The sequence below is a fragment of the Scyliorhinus canicula genome, chromosome 15 (assembly GCF_902713615.1).
Source record: "Scyliorhinus canicula chromosome 15, sScyCan1.1, whole genome shotgun sequence".
NCBI classification, from domain to species: Eukaryota; Metazoa; Chordata; class Chondrichthyes; order Carcharhiniformes; family Scyliorhinidae; genus Scyliorhinus; species Scyliorhinus canicula.
In genome coordinates this window covers 74,622,553-74,642,785 of record NC_052160.1, presented here as the reverse complement: position 1 = coordinate 74,642,785, position 20,233 = coordinate 74,622,553, and the positions used below count along the sequence as shown (strand labels likewise).

The following is a 20,233-nucleotide window of genomic DNA, read 5'->3' as shown; positions in this document are numbered from 1 at the left end:
GAGGAATTCCCCTGCTGTCGGCCACAGAGATAGCCACCTCAAGAGCCCTCCTTAATCATCTTCTCCCTGTGGCTGAAGAGCGCCTCCCAAAGTCCCAGTGCGGATTCCGCCCACTAAGGGGCATAACAGACATGATCCTCACCATGCAGAAACTACATGAGAAATGCAGGGAACATCATCAACCCCTGTACATCAGCCTCCTTTGAGGCTGTCCACCGTGAGGGGTTATTGAATGTCCTCCCTTTTCGTTGTCCCAAAGATTTGTCATGATCCTTCGCCCGCTTCATGACCAAAATGCAAGCTGTGATTTCGACCAACGGATCCACCAAAGACCCAATTTGCGGTCTGACCGGGGTGAAGCAAGGTTGTTGTATCAAACTGACGCTCTTCTCTATCTTCCTTGCTGCAATGCTCCATCTCGCACTCAGCAAGCTCCCCTGCTGGAGTGGAGCTGAACTACTAAACAAACGGAAACCTGTTCAACCGCTTCTGCCTGCAGATCAGATCCAAGGTCATTCCACCCTCTGTTATTGAACTACCATATTTCACATGACGCTTGCATCTGCACACACTTGGAGGCCGATCTCCAAACCACCGTCAATACCTTTACGTATGAATGCATGGACCTACACTAAACATCGTAAGACAAAGGTCCTCTGCCACCCTGGCCCCTCCACACAGTACTACATCCCAGTCATAAAAATCCACAGGGAGGCCTTGCACAGCATGGACCACTTTCCATACCTTGGGAGACTATTGTCCACAAGAACAGATATTGATAACCAGATTCAACACCGTCTTTGATGCGCCAGCACAGTCTTGGGTCGTCTGAGGAAGAGTGTCTGAAGTTCAGGATCTCAGACCAGCACCAAGCTCATGGCCTAAAGAGCAGTAGTGATACACGTCGTGTGCAATAGACACCTCAAAATCCTGGAGAAGTGACACCATAGATAGATAGAACAGTACAGCACAGAACAGGCCCTTCGGCCCGCGATGTTGTGCCGAGCAATGATCACCCTACTCAAACCCACGTATCCACCCTATACCCGTAACCCAACAACTCCCCCCCTTAACCTTACTATTAGGACACAACGGGCAATTTAGCATGGCCAATCCACCTAACCCGCACATCTTTGGACTGTGGGAGGAAACCGGAGCACCCGGAGGAAACCCACGCACACACGGGGAGGACGTGCAGACTCCACACAGACAGTGACCCAGCCGGGAATCGAACCTGGGACCCTGGAGCTGTGAAGCATTTATGCTAACCACCATGCTACCATGCTGCCCAAAATTAATTCAAACTTCACCATCGGCTGCGGTGGGATTTGAACCTGCGCACCCAGGCCTCTTGATTACTAGTCCAGTGACAATACCATTACACCATCACCTCCTGTGCTATTTTTTTTTTTTCCCGGCCTGCCGCGCCGCTCACAGCCGGTGACTCACGCTTTCTGGCTCCGCTCTTTGGGCTTCCCCTCTCACGGTGCGGCCTGCTCGGTGCTTTCCCTCACCGCCCCCCCCCCCCCCGGTCCGCCAGCGCTGCCTCTGTAAATCCTGTCAATCTGTTGACAGCATAGATGCACCAACGACCGTGTTCTCACTCAGACCAACATCCCGCATCCAAGCATTGACCACGCTCGATCAGCTCTGCTGGACTGACCACATTGTCTGCATGCCTGACATGGCACTCCTGAAACAAGTGCCCTATTCTGAGCTTTGATGCAGCAAGTGAGCCCCAGGAGGGCAGAGGAAAGGCTTCAAGAACCAGCCCACATCCCCTTCAATACCTGGGAATCCCTGGCCCAGCATATTATTATGGGACCCAATGTGGAAGAAAAGCATCTTGGAAGGAGTTGGACACCTCGCCTTTCATCACCAAGGGCAAGCTGAAACCAAGCATTGACCACAAAGAAGGACATGGCAACCCTGGAATCCCACCCACCAGCTCCTCCAACCGCCATTTTCCCCACCTGCGACAAAGACCGTAGGTTGCACATTGAACTCCTCAGTCACCTGAGGACTCATTTTTAGTGTAAAAGGTAGTCACCTGGATTTTTGAGGGACTGCCTCACAACATTTAGTTAATTAATTTTGAAATGTAATTCCTAGTTCTGTAAAATAGGCTTTGTGAAAAACCAAATATCCTGGCACCAATGGAGGTAGGCGAGATGGGAAACTCCCATAATAAGATGCTGGGCTGGAATCCCAGTATGATCCCACCCTCATTCGACTTCCCGGTGCAGTTTGTGAGTCTAGCAATGAACCCTTGTGGGATTGAAGGGAAGCCAATTGAGATAGTGTAAAAGGCAATTAAGTCAATAATGCATCTTTTCCAACAGCAGTGTGTCCGTGACTCACCAGTTTGGGAAAGGCGATTGCTCAGCGGGAATGCTCCATAGAGTTAAGCTGTCCTGACATGAACAATGTAAAGATAAAACTGGCAAGCCAATGGTCAGCTACAGGAGAGTTTCCTTCAGCTTAAACTGAACTCATTGGGAACAGCAGCTTTTGTGCAACTTATTTCAAGTGCCTTGGTTGTCAACTCATCTTAAAGCTTGTGAGATATCCCTGTGATATTGGGTCCACATATTCTGGAGGGGGAATACACAATAAACGCAATGAATGGGAGTATACCATGAGGGGGGTAGAGGAAATTAGAGATTTTGGCGTACAAATACGCAGGTCCCTAAAGGCAGCAGTTCAAGTAGACAAATATTGTGAGACCACAACTGGAGTATTGTGGGCAATTCTGGTCCCCACATTACAGGAAAGACATAATTGCTCTAGAGAGCAGAAGAGGTTTGCAAGAATGTTGCCAGGGTTAGAAAAGTGTAGCTATGAGGAGGGATTGGATAAATTGGGATTATTTTTCTTGGAACAAAGAAGGCTGAGGGGTGACTTAGTCGAGGTGTTCAAAATTATAATGTATAATCTTTATTAGTGTCACAAGTAGGCTTACATTAACACTGCAATGAGGTTACTGTGAAAATCCCCTCGTCGCCATATTATGGCGCCTGTTCAGGTACACTGAGGGAGAATTCAGAATGGCCAATTCACCAAACGATTGACTTTCGCGACTTGTGGGAGGAAACCAGAGCACCTGGAGGAAACCCACACAGACACGGGGAGACTGTGCAGACTCTGCACATTACTCTGCACAGACAGTGACCCAAGCCGGGAATCGAACCTGGGTCCCTGGTGCTGTGAAGCAACAGTGCTAACCAATTTTCTACTTTGACAAAGGGTCATCTGGACTCAATGTTAGCTCTTTCCTCGCCGTATAGATGCTGCCAGATCTCCTGAGATTTTTCAGCATTTTCTCTTTGGTTTCAGATTCCAGCATCTGCAGTAATCTGCTTTTATAAATTCAAGATAAATGGCAGAAAGTGTAGAGGGGACATGAGGAAGAGCTTTTTTAACACCAAGGGTATTGAGGGTCTGGAATTCACTGCCCAACTCCCTGAATCCTCATCTTAAGTGCTGTAAACTGCAAGGCTATGGACCGGGTGCAGGAAGGTGGGATTAGAAAGGGCATTCTGGAGGGGGAGGGTGCCAGCTGTTGTGGTGCATATAGGCACCACCGATATAGGTTAAAAAAAAACAGGATGTGGTCCTATAAGTTGAATTTAGGGAGCTAGGAATTTAACTAAAAAGTAGGACCGTAAAGGTAGATTGTTACTAGTGCGACGTGCTAGTCAGAGTAGAAATGGCAGGATGGTTAAGATGAATAGGTGGCTTGAGGGATGGTGCAAGAAAGGGTCTTGACAGGAATCTTTATAGGGCTGCAGGTGAGGTCCCAGAGGACTGGAGAATAGCTAATGTGTGCCAACATCTGGAATATTGTGTTCAATTTTGATCTCCTTATCTGAGGAACGATATTCTTGCTATAGTGAAAGTTTACCAGACTGGTTCCTGGGGTGGTCGGACTTGAGTATGAGGAGAGATTAAGTTGTTTAGGATTATAATCGCTGGCATTTGGAATGAAGGGCGATTACATATAAACCTATAAAATTCCAACAGTACTAGATGCAGGAAGGAATTTCTCGATGGTGGCGAAATTCAGAACTAAGGGTCACAGTCTAAAGGTACGGGGCAGACTATTTAGGACTGAAATGTGGAGAACTATCTTCACTCAGCGTTGTCAGCCAATGGAATTCGCTACCACAGAAAGTAGTTGAGGCCAAAACATTGTATGTTTTCAAGAAGTTAGATATATCTCTTGGGACTAAAGTGATCAAAGGTTATGGGGGAAAGCAGGAACACATGACCATTATGAATAGCAAAACAGGGCCGAATGGCCTACTGCTGCTCCTATTTTCTATTTTCCAACCAGACGGTAGTGGTCATCTGGAACTCGCTGTCTAAATTGGGATTGAGGCTGAAACGCTCTACTCATTGAGAAGGTAGCTGGATTTGCATCTAAAGCTATGGTATTCAAACTTTATTCCTTGGGACCCACTTTTGCCAAATGGGACCCATGCCGGCCGACCTATGGCGACCCATGCCCCATTCGCTTACCTATAATGCGATAGGGAAGCATACTGAATCCTCACAATCTCACTCCAATCAGGTTCACAGGAAGAGAGGGCAACATGAATATCAGTTCAGCTGGTTCCTTTGTGCCATCTTCATCTTTGTGAGAACGAAAAATCAAACCTCGCACATGTAGGTCGTTGTGATGGGCAATAGCAACAAAATACTTGTTTTAGTAGCACGGTAGCATGGTGGTTAGCATAAATTCTTCACAGCTCCAGGGTCCCAGGTTCGATTCCCGGTTGGGTCACTGTCTGTGCGGAGCCTGCACGTCCTCCCCGTGTGTGTGTGGGTTTCCTCCGGGTGCTCCGGTTTCCTCCCACAGTCCAAAGATGTGCGGGTTAGGTGGATTGGCCATGCTAAATTGCCCGTAGTGTCCTAAAAAAGTAAGGTTAAGGGGGGTTCTTGGGGTATGGGTATAGGGTGGATACGTGGGTTTGAGGAGGGTGATCATTGCTCGGCACAACACCGAGGGCCGAAGGGCCTGTTCTGTGCTGTACTGTTCTATGGTCTATACTCGACACTGGATACTCTTGGGGGATGCTACTCCAGAATACTGACAGCCAAATGGACTTTTGGCATGTTTTGCTATCACGGGTCAGGTACAGCAACAGTCTTTTCATTTGGAGTCAGCTGTAACCGACTCTGGGGTCTCAACTACAAAAGGAATTTTTCACCCACAACTTTTCTTTCAAAATCTGAAACTTCTCCTCTCATTCGTTAGTACTGCATATACACACATGGGTTTTGCGTCCTTATTTTGCATTGGCACAAGTAGCAAAACCATACCTCAATAAATCAGCTTTATCTGCTTTGTTTCTTTGTTAAGTTTCTTCTTTGTAGGCTGTTAACCATAGGTCCTGGAGCTCTGTACAGTGCTAACACTAGCACTGCTCATCCTCCCGTGAATTTTTTCTGAGAAGCACTCTCCAACAGATTAGGATGTGAGATCCTGGCCAGTAGGTACACTGCCTATTTGTGTCTGTGGCCGTCTTTTCCTTGTAGGAAAATGATCCATCTTAACGGTCCTCTTGCTTTGCTTGCTAGCAGCTAGAAAATGGAAGAAACTCTCCTCTGTGATTTTGCACCAAAAACACATACATATAAGCAACTTGGCTTGTTGACCTGGTTGGAAGACTGCGCACAGCTTCATTTCGTTCTCATTTTAAAGTCGCAGCTGCCGCCATTCTCAAATTAAATGCCGGTAGTGGCTTGTCCCACGATCTGGACCATGGTGGGAATGCCCTGACTAATGTCTCTACAACCCTCCAGACACCCGCCCACAACCCACCTGTGAGTTGTGACCTGCACTTTGAAAAACCCCTGATCTAAAATGCTGTAATCCACAAGGCGAGGGGCCAAATGCTGACAAATGTGATTAAAATGAGTGGCTAGTTTCTTTTTTGGCTGGAGTAGACATGATGGGCTGAATGGCCTCTTTCTACACCATAGCATTCTATGGTTCTGTGGTTGTCAGCTTTGCTTCACTCAGATTTCCACAGGTCCAGGAGGTTCTGTTTGCCTGTGGAAAATGGTGCTATAAAAATAGCTACTCCCTTAATGTGCAGTTGATATGTGACCACTGTGCGAGAGTAATATTTGGTGGACAAATATTCAGGCAGCTGCCATAACCCATTCATCTTTTAGGAACCTCGATTTCTGCAGTTCTCGCCACCAGATAGCTTCAATGTTAGTTGCTGTGACGCTGTTAAAACTGGTTGCTGACATGCACTCTTCCTGTAATGTCCAACTCTTCATGAGGTTGGTCATTCTTTCAATGGAGATTGTCACCAGTGCAAAGGCCTTGGGCCATCATGGCATCCATTTTCAGTGCAAGTGTTGCTGCCCCTGTAAGTACTGACAGATCGCACATCCCCATTACTGTTCGATTTGTTAGTGTATGACTCCTGGGATTCATGGGGATTGTCCTCTGCTGTCACCGTCTTCATCATTTACTCCTGCTCGCATGTGATGCGCTACTCGCCATGTGATGCGCTACTCGCCATGTGGCGCGCTACTCGCCATGTGGCATGCTGTCTGACTGAGAAGTCGGACCCACCAGGGTCTGTGCATCTGTAGTGGTCGAGAGTGCGTAGGAGTTTCATGTGATTTTGCATCCTCAGAGTGTTGGTCTTTTTCTGTGGGTTGCACTGCCTCCCCTCTCATCTCCTTCAGGGACCGGTGGTGCTCTGGTGGGGGAGGGGGGGAGGGGGGGGGGTGGTCTGTGTGTCAGTGGGAGGGGTGGGATAGGGTTCTACACGTATTACAAATTTTGGCATTTAATGTGTTGATGATCCATTTTTTACATGAGTGACAGTTCAGTGTAAAGGGTGGTGACATATCTTTTTTTTTTAAATAATTTTTATTGAAACATTTTGAATTTATACAACAATAACGCACCATAGTAAAATACCAAAAATAACAATAATATTAACAATCATAAACATTCGCCCCACCTCTATGAACAACACAGCATTTTAACAACAACGCAAATTAACACAATATAAAGTTACTACAATAAGGAACACCCCCCCCCCCCCCCCCCCCCCCCCCCCCGCCCCCCGGTTTTGCTGCTGCTATTGACCAAGATACCTATCTTTGAGCCAGGAAGTCCAGAAAAGGCTGCCATTGTTTATAGAACCCTTGTATTTATCCTCTCAGGGCAAATTTGACCCTTTCCAATTTTATAAATCCCGGCATGTCACTGATCCAGGTCTCCACGCTTGGGGGCCTCGCATCCTTCCATTGTAGCAGAATCCTTCGTCGGGCTACAAGGGACGCAAAGGCCAGGACACCGGCCTCTTTCGCCTCCTGCACTCCCGGCTCTACCGCAACTCCAAAAATCGCGAGTCCCCACCCTGGTTTGACCCTGGATCCAACCACCCTCGATACCGTCCCCGCCACCCCCTTCCAGAATTCTTCCAGTGCTGGGCATGCCCAGAACATATGGGCGTGGTTCGCTGGACTCCCCGAACATCTGGTGCACCTGTTCTCACCCCCAAAGAACCTACTCATCCTAGTCCCGGACATGTGGGCCCGGTGCAGCACCTTAAATTGGATGAGACTAAGCCTCGCACATGAGGAGGAAGAGTTGACTCTCTCCAAGGCATCCGCCCAAGCCCCGTCCTCTATCTGCTCCCCAAGTTCCCCCTCCCATTTAGCCTTCAGCTCCTCCACTGACGACTCCTCCACCTCCTGCATTACCTTATAGATGTCAGACACCTTCCCCTCTCCGACCCACACCCCCGAAAGCACTCTGTCCATCGTCCCCCGCGACGGCAGCAGAGGGAATCCCTCTACCTGTCGCCTAGCAAACACCTTTACCTGCAAGTATCTGAACGTGTTCCCTTGGGGAAGGCCAAATTTATCTTCCAGTTCCCCCAGGCCAGCAAACCTCCCGCCAATAAACAGGTCCCTCAATTTGCTGATGCCCGCCCTTTGCCACCCCCTAAATCCCCCATCCTTGTTCCCCGGGATGAACCGATTGTTGCCACCCAGTGGAGCCTCCATCGAGCCCCCTGTTTTCCCCCGATGCCGTCTCCACTGTCCCCAGATTCTTAGGGTCGCCGCCACCACCGGGCTCGTGGTAAACCTCTTAGGGGAGAGCGGCAACGGTGCCGTTACCATGGCACCCAGGCTCGTACCTCTACATGACGCCATCTCCATTCTTTTCCACACCGCCCCTCCCCCCTCCATTACCATTTACGCACCATTGACACATTGGCTGCCCAATAGTACCCCAGAAGGTTGGGCAGCGCCAGCCCGCCTCTATCCCTCCCTCGCTCCAGGAACACCCTCTTCACTCTCGGAGTCCCATGTGCCCACACAAAGCTCAAAATACTGCTAGTCACTCTCCTAAAGAAGGCCCTGGGGATAAAGATGGGCAGGCACTGAAAGAGAAACAAGAACCTCGGAAGCACCGTCATTTTAACGGACTGTACCCTCCCCGCCAACGATAATGGCAGCATATCCCACCTCTTGAACTCCTCCTCCATCTGATCTACAAGTCTGGTGAAGTTATGCTTGTGAAGAGTCCCCCAGTCCCTGGCCACCTGCACCCCCAGGTACCTAAAGCTCTCCCCTGCCCGCCTAAGCGGGAGCCTACCAATTCCTTCCTCCTGGTCTCCAGGGTGCACCACAAACACCTCGCTCTTGCCTAAATTTAATTTATAACCTGAAAAGGTCCCAAACTCAGCTAGCAACTCCATCACTCCCGGCATCCCTCCCACCGGGTCTGCCACATACAGTAACAGGTCATCGGCATACAACGACACACTATGTTCCTCTCCACCTCGCACCAAGCCTCTCCACCTCTCTGAATCCCTCAACGCCATCGCCAGCGGCTCGATTGCCAGTGCAAACAGCAAGGGGGGCAGGGGGCAACCCTGCCTGGTCCCTTGGTAAAGCCGGAAGTACTCCGACCTCCTTCTATTCGTGGCCACGCACGCCATTGGGGCCTCATATAGCAGCCTTACCCATCTAATGAACCCTTAACCAAATCCAAACCTCCCCAACACCTCCCAAAGGTACCCCCACTCCACTCTATCGAAGGCCTTCTCTGCATCCAGTGTCACCACTATCTCTGCCTCCCCCTCAATCGCCGGCATCATGATGACATTCAACAATCTCCGCACATTCGTGTTCAGCTGCCTTCCCTTCACGAAACCTGTCTGGTCCTCGTGCACAACCCCTGGCACACAGTCCTCTATCCTGGTGGCCAGGATTTTTGCCAGGACCTTAGCATCCACGTTGAGAAGAGATATGGGCCTGTATGAACCACACTGCTGGGGGTCCTTGTCCCTCTTTAAAATTAACAAGATCAGCGCCCGCGACATCGTCGGGGGCAAAGTCCCCCCTTCCCACGCTTCATTGAGTGTCCGCACCAGCAAGGGGCCCACTAGGTCCACAAACTTTTAATAAAATTCCACCGGGAACCCATCCGGCCCCGGTGCCTTCCCTGACTGCATCTGCCCGATCCCCTTAACTAGCTCCTCCAGCTCAATCGGCGCACCCAACCCCTCCACCTTCTCCTCCTGCACCTTCAGGAAAGAAAGCCCGTCAAGGAACCTCTCCATTCCCCTCCTCTCCCCCGTTGGCTCCGAACAGTACAGTTTCCCGTAAAAGTCCTTGAAGACCTCATTCACCTCTACCCCCTTCCGCACCACATTCCCACTCTTGTCTCTCACTCCAGCAATTTCCTTAGCCGCATCCCGCTTGCGGAGCTGATGAGCCAGCATCCTACTCGCCTTTTCACCATGTTCGTACACTGCCCCTTGTGCCTTCCTCCCCTGTGCCTCCGCCTTTCTAGTGGTCAGCAAATCAAATTCAGCCTGCAGGCTGCGCCTCTCCCCCAACAGTCCCTCCTCTGGTGCCTCTGCATACCTCCTGTCCACCTCCAGCATCTTTCCCACCAGTCTATCCCTCTCACTCCTCTCCCTGTGTGCCCGGATGGATATCAGCTCCCCACGAATCACTGCCTTCAGGGCTTCCCAGACCATCCCCACCTGAACCTCCCCCGTATCATTCACCTCGAGGTACCCTTCAATACTTGCCCGGACCCTCCTACACACCTCCTCCTCCGCCAACAACCCCACATCCAACCGCCACAACGGACGTTGGTCCCGCACCTCCCCCATCTCCAACTCTATCCAATGCGGAGCGTGGTCGGAGATTGCAATGGCCGAATACTCGGCCTCCTCCACTCTCGGAATCAGTCCCCTACTCACCACGAAGAAATCTATCCGAGAGTAGACCCTATGTACGTGGGAGAAGAAAGAGTACTCGCGTGCCCTCGGCCTCACAAACCTCCATGGATCCACCCCACCCATCTGATCCATAAACCCTCTCAGTACCTTGGCCGCCGCCGGCCTCCTACCCGTCCTAGAGCTGGACCGATCCAGTGAAGGATCCAACACCGTATTAAAGTCCCCCGCCATGATCAGACCTTCCGCCTCCAGATCCGGGACCCGTCCCAACATACGCCTCATAAAGCCTGCATCGTCCCAATTTGGGGCATACACACTAGCCCAGGGGTGGGCAAACTTTTCCGTGCAAGGGCCACATTCAGAAATTCACAATTCACAAAGGGCCGCATAGTATATTAAGTAAAATAATTACTTCACCCGGTTATGATTCTGGGCGCCTCATATAGAACATAGAACAGCACAGAACAGGCCCTTCGGCCCTCGACGTTGTGCCGAGCAATGATCCCCCTACTCAAGTCAACGTATCCACCCTATACCAGTAAGTAACCCAACAGCGCCCCCCATTAACCTTAAAAAAAAAATTTATTTTTAATTAAAAAAAACACAAATTTTTTTTTTTTTTTTTTTTAATGACTTGGTGGGCCGCAGAAATACCTTTGGCGTGCCGCATGCGGCCCGCGGGCCATAGTTTTCCCACCCCTGCACTAGCCAGTACCACCTTCTCTCCTTGTAGCCTGCCCCTAACCATAACATACCTACCCCCCTTATCCGCCACCACCTCCGATGCCTAAAACAACACATTTTTCCCCACCAGAATCGCCACTCCCCGGTTCTTCACATCCAACCCAGAGTGGAAAACCTGCCCCACCCATCCCTTCATCAGGCGGACCTGGTCCGCCACCTTCAGGTGGATCTCCTGAAGCATTGCCACATCTGCCTTTAGCCCCTTCAGGTGAGCCAGTACCCTCGACCGCTTCACCGGCCCATTCAACCCTCTCGCATTCCAGGTGACCAACCGGATCAGAGGGCGTCCCGCCCCCCCCCTCCCCCGTTGACTAGCCATAGCCCGTCGACTGCCCGCCCCAGGCCAGCACCCCCTGCCCGACCCAGTCCCCACAGCGACAACACCTCTCCTCTATCCCCCCAGCCCCCACCAGCTCCTTCCTGACCCTACCAGCAGCAACCCTGTATTCCCCTTTTCCCCCCCCCTCCCTTCCCCCCCAGGCTAGGAACCCTCCCAGCCGCGAACCGTGGGTGGTGACATATCTGATGCTGTCACCAAGTCTCTGGTCTCTGGGTCACCCCCATTTTTCTGGTGCCACCCTGCTGATTCCCATACTCCATCGAGATTAGGATGGCCATACAGGTCAGTGAGCCATGTCCCCGACCTGAAAATGGTCCTGATATTCCTGCAGGGTCTAAGATAAGAGGATCCTCCCCAAAGATGTTGGGCGGGATTCTGCCGTAATCGGCTGGGCGGGAAACTCCGGCGGGAAGGAGTGGCGTGAACCACTCCGGCGTCGGGCCGCCCTAAAAGGTGCAGAATCCACCGCAGCTTCAGGGGTTAGGCCGGCACCGTGGTAGTTTGTGCCGCGCCAGCTAGCGGGGAAGGGGCTTGGCAACGCCGAAAGGCCTCCGCCAACCGGCGCGAGTTTCCGCATGCGCGGTAGCGCCAGTGTGTGCTGGCGTCATTCCAGCGCATGCACAGAGGGCTTCGTCTCTGCACCTGCCATGGCGGACTGCTACCGGTGCGGAAGAATAGAGTGCCACCCGCGGATCGGTGGGCCCCGATCGCGGGCCAGGTCGCCGTTGGGGCATCTCCCGGGGCCAGATCCCACCCCACCCCCACCCCCGAGAACCCCGCCTGCGCCGCCTGGTCCTGCCGGTAAGGACCTACTCTAATTTACGCCGGTGGGACCGGCAAAAAAAAAACCAGGCGACCACTCGGCCCATCGCGGGCTGGAGAATCACCGGAGGGGCAACTGCCAGCGGCCATTGACCGGCGCGGCACGATTCCCGCCCCCGCCAAATCTCTTTGCATGCAGCAAGCTTCTCCAAATGCAATGAGATAATTGACCAATTAATCTCTTTGTCCTGGTGTTGGCTGAGAAGTAAATGTTGTACCAGGACATTGGATGAACAGCCTTGCTCTTCCATAATGCCAGGGAATGTTCTACTCTCCACCTGAATAATTAAACCAAGGCCTAATCTGCCCAATCACCTGAATGGCACTGCTTCCAAATATGCAGTACTCCCTCATTAGCTCAATTAGCTGGACAGCTGGTCCGGGATGTGGAGTACCACCAAAAGTTAAATTCTCACCCGGTTGAGGTTAGCATTCTCAACCTTGCCCCTAGCCTGTGGTGTGGTGATCCTCAGGTTAAATCACCACCAGTCAGCTCTGTCTCAAAAGGGGAGAGAAGCCTATGATCCTCGGGAACGACGGTGACTGTCACTATTTCCCCTGTCTCAGAGCTGTACCTTAAGCCAAGTGACCAAGAATTAAATATTAAAAGAGAATTTTGGATTTGGTTTTGGGTAATGAACCAGGCCAGGTGTTAGATCTGGAGGTAGGTGAGCACTTTGGAAACAGTGACCACAATTCGGTGACCTTTACGTTAGTGATGGAAAGGGATAAGTATACCCCGCAGGGCAAGAGTTATAGCTGGGGGAAGGGCAATTATGATGCCATTAGACATGACTTAGGATGTGTAGGTTGGAGAAGTAGGCTGCAAGGGTTGGGCACACTGGATATGTGGAGCTTGTTCAAGGAACAGCTATTGCATGTTCTTGATAAGTACGTACCAGTCAGGCAGGGAGGAAGGGGTCGAGCGAGGGAACCGTGGTTTACCAAAGAAGTGGAATCTCTTGTTAAGAGGAAGAAGGAGGCCTATGTGAAGATGAGGCGTGAAGTTTCAGTTGGGGCGCTTGATAGTTACAAGGAAGCGAGGAAGGATCTAAAGAGAGAGCTGAGACGAGCAAGGAGGGGACATGAGCAGTCTTTGGCAGGTAGGATCAAGGAAAACCCAAAAGCTTTCTATAGGTATGTCAGGAATAAAAGAATGACTAGGGTAAGAGTAGGGCCAGTCAAGGACAGTGGTGGGAAGTTGTGTGTGGAGGCTGAGGAGATAAGCGAGATACTAAATGAATACTTTTCGTCAGTATTCACTCAAGAAAAAGATAATATTGTGGAGGAGAATGCTGAGACCCAGGCTATTAGAATAGATGGCATTGAGGTGCGTAGGGAAGAAGTGTTGGTAATTCTGGACAAGGTGAAAATAGATAAGTCCCCGGGGCCGGATGGGATTTATCCTAGGATTCTCTGGGAAGCCAGGGAAGAGATTGCTGAGCCTTTGGCTTTGATTTTTAGGTCATCATTGGCTACAGGAGTAGTGCCAGAGGACTGGAGGATAGCAAATGTGGTCCCTTTGTTCAAGAAGGGGAGTAGAGATAACCCCGGTAACTATAGGCCGGTGAGCCTAACGTCTGTGGTGGGTAAAGTCTTGGAGAGGATTATAAAAGATACGATTTATAATCATCTAGATAGGAATAATATGATTAGGGACAGTCAGCATGGTTTTGTGAAGGGTAGGTCATGCCTCACAAACCTTATCGAGTTCTTTGAGAAGGTGACTGAACAGGTAGACGAGGGTAGAGCAGTTGATGTGGTGTATATGGATTTCAGTAAAGCGTTTGATAAGGTTCCCCACGGTCGGCTATTGCAGAAAATACGGAGGCTGGGGATTGAGGGTGATTTAGAGATGTGGATCAGAAATTGGCTAGTTGAAAGAAGACAGAGAGTGGTAGTTGATGGGAAATGTTCAGAATGGAGTTCAGTTACGAGTGGCGTACCACAAGGATCTGTTCTGGGGCCGTTGCTGTTTGTCATTTTTATAAATGACCTAGAGGAGGGCGCAGAAGGATGGGTGAGTAAATTTGCAGACGACAGTAAAGTCGGTGGAGTTGTAGACAGTGCGGAAGGATGTTGCAGGTTACAGAGGGACATAGATAAGCTGCAGAGCTGGGCTGAGAGGTGGCAAATGGAGTTTAATGTGGAGAAGTGTGAGGTGATTCACTTTGGAAAGAATAACAGAAATGCGGAATATTTGGCTAATGGTAAAATTCTTGGTAGTGTGGATGAGCAGAGGGATCTCGGTGTCCATGTACATAGATCCCTGAAAGTTGCCACCCAGGTTGATAGGGTTGTGAAGAAGGCCTATGGTGTGTTGGCCTTTATTGGTAGAGGGATTGAGTTCCGGAGCCATGAGGTCATGTTGCAGTTGTACAAAACTCTAGTACGGCCGCATTTGGAGTATTGCGTACAGTTCTGGTCGCCTCATTATAGGAAGGACGTGGAAGCTTTGGAACGGGTGCAGAGGAGATTTACCAGGATGTTGCCTGGTATGGAGGGAAAATCTTATGAGGAAAGGCTGATGGACTTGAGGTTGTTTTCGTTAGAGAGAAGAAGGTTAAGAGGTGACTTAATAGAGGCATACAAAATGATCAGAGGGTTAGATAGGGTGGACAGCGAGAGCCTTCTCCTACGGATGGAGGTGGCTAGCACGAGGGGACATAGCCTTAAATTGAGGGGTAATAGATATAGGACAGAGGTCAGAGGTGGGTTTTTTACGCAAAGAGTGGTGAGGCCGTGGAATGCCCTACCTGCAACAGTAGTGAACACGCCAACATTGAGGGCATTTAAAAATTTATTGGATAAGCATATAAGGGCATAGTGTAGGTTAGATGGCCTTTAGATTTTTTCCATGTCGGTGCAACATCGAGGGCCGAAGGGCCTGTACTGCGCTGTATCATTCTATGTTCTATGTAAGTGTTGAGTTTGGCTGCTGTTGATCTAGATTCTAGATTTGCTGTGATCCAAACACAAGCTTTTTTAAAATATCTGTGGATAAAATTATAAATATGCAAGCTATGATGCAGTACTTTACATTTTTACGAGTGAACAATGTGAAACTTTTATTTTGACAGACTCCGCTGGGCGCTGGCACGTCAGGCAGCAGATCAGTTAAAGATGCCGTTTATGTTTCGATGGAAATTGTGTCGAACTGGGGCAACAGTGAAAAAGTGGGCTTAACAGAAGTACAGTTTTTTGACCTGAAACATCAGAAGATTTTTGTTTCTCCTCATGATGTTGACATCAGAAATACTTACTGTCCTGGAAACTTGAATTCTTTAGTGAATGGAAAGACAAAGGTAAGCAAAGCTGATCTCTAAAACTCTGGATGCCAAATTGGATTAAATCTTAGAATTGTTTTCCCTTCACCAAATGGAATTATTTATTAACAAACCATATATTAAATTAAAGGGGAGATGAAAGTGGCTTCCCTGTATCTATCAGCTTATTCACATCAATAGAATGCAACCTCCACAGGAAACAGTTTCACTCATCCTCTCTTTTTTTGACACATTCACATGACTTCATTCACAAATCACTGAGTGTTTTTAAGACAGAGAAAGATAGGTTCTTGATTAATAAGGGGATCAGGGGTTATGGAGAGAAGGCAGGAGAATGGGGATGATAAAATATCAGCCATGATTGAATGGTGTTATGGGCCATGGTGTAGAGAATCCCAAAGTGTATCATGGATTTCACCTGACCCACAACTTTTAATAGATTGTGGTATGGGGAGCACACGGCTCACTCTACAGGTGTGGTACAGCAGAAAATGGATCACTGGTTTTTGAAACAGAACAATGTTTATTCTATGAACTCAAGTTAACCTTTTTAAACAAACAGTGAATATCTTAGCAACCCCCAAAAGACTACAACACTAAGTAACCTGTATGCTGTCCTTTTACACCCAAAAGACTTAACAAACTCTCAAACAGGAGCACATTAGGTTTACATTTAATACCGAGACCTTTTTACAATTCTGAGTTCACCAAATGATCCATAGATAGTCTTTGGTTGGCAGAGATCACAGCAGATGCAGCTCACTGAAAAATACAGACACACCCAAGCTCTTCTCAAACTGAAACTAAAAAGCAGAAGTAGAGCTCTCCTTCACCCACACTCTGACATCACTCCAGTAACATGAGCAGCTCCATTTCTTAAAGGTACGTTTCTTAAACACCCATTTCTTAAAGGGTACTCTCACATGACAATGGCGAAGTAGACTCAATGGGCCGAGTGGCCTAATTCTGCTCCTATGTCTTGTGGTCTTATGGCTTTCAACGATTTTAGTCTCTCAATAACAAAAACAAAATGTGAATTATTGAAAGAGCATTCCTTTGCCTTCTGTAAAAGATAGAAAATTAGAGCAGGAGGAGGCCATTCGGCCCTTCAAGCCTGCTCTGCCATTCATCACGATCATGACTGATCATCAAACTCAGTAACCTGATCCCGCCCTACCACTCCCCTCCCCATATCCTCCTCATCCCCTTTGCCCAAGTGCTTTATCTGACTGTTTCTTGAAAACATCCAATGTTTTGGCTTCAACTGCTTCCTGTGGTAATGAATTCCACAGGCCGATCACTCTATGGGTGACGAAGTTTCTCCTCATCTCTGTCCTAATTGGTGTACTGTGTATCGTCAGATTGTGACCTCTGGTTCTGAGCACACCCACCATCAGGAACATTCTCATTCTATTAACCCTGTCTATTCCTGTTAGAATTATAACGGTTTCTGTAAGATTCCTCCCTCATTCTTCTGAACTCCAACTCTTTTGTTTCCTTTTCTGTCCCGTCTAAAATGATGATATCCTGGAATGTAAAGCTCCCAGTTTTGTCACTCCTTAACCATGTCTCCGTAATTGCAATTACGTCATAGTTCCATGCCATAATCCAGGCTTTCAGTTCATCTGTTTTACCTGCTCCTTGACACCAGTTCTTCGGCTACCCACTCAAGGTGACAGAGTTGATTTCACCCAGAATCCTCTACTGCCGCCATGCTGGATGATGATCTTCCTCATGTTTAGCACTGGAGGGGTTCTTCGGCCACCCACAGTACAGCTGAGTTGACTTTTCCCAGAATCCTCTTCTGCCATCTCTGACAAGGCTTATTTGTGAGAAAGAGTTGGCTGGATCTTTTCAAGCAGAGCGAGTTTCTGGAGAGACTTCACCTCCACTGACAGAATTCAAACTGAAAGGCAAAATGGAACCTGGTCTCACTGAGGAACAATCACTACCTCGATCAGGACCCAGCTTTTTGGGTCAGTTCATTGGCTACCGGTCAGTCCAGGTCATCATTGATCGAAATGGCACATTATTCTGGAGCTTCCTGTTCGAATTCTAATCATTAACCATCCATGGACAAAAATTGTAATAGCGAATAATAACAAAAATTAAAAGAAAAAGGGAGAAAAGGGTTAAACAGGAGGATCCTTACACCAAATAAACCACATCCACCGCCCCCCCCCCCCCCAACATCAATTCTGCTAGTTACGCCCTCTGAAGAATTCCAGTAGATTTGTCGAGCATGATTTCTTCTTCATAAATCCATGCTGACTCTGTTTGATCCTGCCACTGTTTTCCAGGTGCTCTGTTATAAAATCTTTGATCATGGATTGTAAAATTTCCCCATTACCGACATCAGGCTGACTGGTCTATAAAACCCTGTTTTCTCTCTACCTCCCTTTTTAAATAGTGGGGTTACATGAGCTTTCCTCCAAGATTCAAGAGGACTGACAGCAGATGCCTTTTCATACAGGACTTGATCATATTGTGCATAAATTAGAATATTCCATTTAAGACTATTGAATAGTATGCTTTTGATTTATGCTTCAGAGATGTCAGTTATCCGTATCCCCACGGTAGGCTATTACAGAAAATACAGAGGCATGGGATTCAGGGTGATTTAGCAGTTTGGATCAGAAATTGGCTAGCTGATAGAAGACAAAGAGTGGTGGTTGATGGGAAATGCTCTGACTGGTGTCCTGTTACTAGTGGTGTGCCACAAGGATCTGTTTTGGGGCCGTTGCTGTTTGTCATTTTTATAAATGACCTGGAGGAGGGCATAGAAGGATGGGTGAGTAAATTTGCAGATGACACTAAAGTCGGTGGAGTTGTGGACAGTGCAGAAGGATGTTACAAGTTACAGAGGGACATAGATAAGCTGCAGAGCTGGGCTGAAAGGTGGCAAATGGAGTTTAATGCAGAAAAGTGTGAGGTGACTCATTTTGGAAGGAATAACGGAAAGGCAGAGTACTGGACTAATGGTAAGATTCTTGGTAGTGTGGACGAGCAGAGAGAATTCGGTGTCTATGTCCATAGATCCCTGAAAGTTGCCACCCAGGTTGAGAGGGTTGTTAAGAAGGCGTACGGTGTGTTATCTTTTATTGGTAGAGGAATTGAGTTTCGGAGCCATGAGGTCATGTTGCAGTTGTACAAAACTCTGGTGCGGCCGCATTTGGAGTATTGTGTGCAGTTCTGGTCGCCACATTATAGGAAGGATGTGGAAGCATTGGAAAGGGTACAGAGGAGATTTACAAGAATGTTGCCTGGTATGGAGGGAAGATCATATGAGGAAAGGCTGAAGGACTTGAGGCTGTTTTCGTTAGAGAGAAGAAGGCTAAGAGGGGACTTAATTGAGGCATACAAGATGATCAGAGGATTAGAAAGGGTGGACATCGAGAGCCTTTTTCCTCGGATGGTGATGTCCAGCACGAGGGGACATAGCTTTAAATTGAGGGGTGATAGATATAGGACAGATGTCAGAGGCAGTTTCTTTACTCAGAGAGTAGTAAGGGCGTGGAATGCTCGGCCTGCAACAGTAGTGGACTCACCAACACTAAACGCATTCAAATGGTCATTTGATAGGCATATGGACGATAAGGGAATAGTGTAGAGGGACTTTAGAAGGGTTTCACAGGACGGTGCAACATCGTGGGCCGAAGGGCCTGTACTGCACTGTAATGTTCTATGTTCTAATGGCGATTTGTCCAAGGGCAGGTCCTCTGTTTATTTCTCCATGTCTCGTGATCCTGCACTTTCCTCAGTCTTGCTCATAGTCTCTCATTTTAAATGTCATTGAGAAATATGACTAGGGTCATGTGTGGTTTCCCATTGCCTTCCTCACTTGGACTTAAAGGAAACACAAGACTTCTTCCTGAGAGAGGGACAGGACTGGCAGCTCAATATTCCACGATACAGAATCTTCAGAAGGCGATAGAGAAGGTGGTAAAAGAGGACGCAATTTTGAGGGAATTCTTAATAAGAGTATTTCAACTTCCCCAATATTAATTGGGGAAGCCAAAGTGTTTAGAGGGAATGTTATTCAAGAAGGGAGGAAGGGATAAACCAGGAAACTACATGCCAGTCAGCCTAGACTCAGTAGTGGGGAAACTATTAGAAGCAATTCTGAGAGTCAGAATCAATCTGCATTTGGAGAGGCAGGGATTAATCAAGAACAGTCAGCATGGATTTGTTAAGGGGAGGTCATGTCTGACCAACCTGATTTGAGTTTTTTGAAGAGTTGACCAGGTGGTCCCTAGATGTGGGAAATACATTTGAAGTAGTCTACTTGGACTTCAAGGCTTTTGATAAGGTCCCACATGGGAGACTGATGTCGAAGGTAAGAGCCCATGGGATCCAAGGAAATTTGGCAAACTAGATCCAAAATTGCCTGAGTGGTAGGAAGCAGAGGGTGACGGTCAAGGGATGTTTTGCTGACTGGATGCCTGTGTCCAGTGGCGTCCTACAAGGATCAGTGCTGGGGCCCTTGCTATTTGTGGTTTATACAAATGATTTAGATATCAATATAGGAAGGTTGATCAGTAAAATACGAAAATTGGTGGGGTGGTAAAGCACAAGGAGGATAGCCTTCGATTACAGGAGGATATGGACAGGTTTGTCAGATGGGCTGATCAGTGGCAAATGGAATTCAGTCCGGATAAGTGTGAGATGCACTTGGACAAACAAGGCAAGGGAATACATGATAGATGACAGGACCCTGGGAGGCACCAAAAATCAGAGAGCATGTACACCAGCCCCTTAAGGTAGCAGACCAAGTGGATACAATAAATAAGAAGGCATAT

The 20,233-nt window shown here is 48.4% G+C and overlaps 1 protein-coding gene across 2 annotated transcripts in view; it reads left to right on the top strand.

Annotated features, from left to right (window-relative positions):
• LOC119978090 (katanin-interacting protein) overlaps positions 1-20,233 on the top strand; it is a 307,079-nt gene that overhangs the window by 189,460 nt on the left and 97,386 nt on the right. For both annotated transcript variants that reach the window (XM_038819487.1, XM_038819488.1), the window contains exon 13: positions 15,228-15,452. In XM_038819487.1, the coding sequence (XP_038675415.1) occupies positions 15,228-15,452 (225 nt within the window). The remainder of the gene's footprint in view (positions 1-15,227; positions 15,453-20,233) is intronic.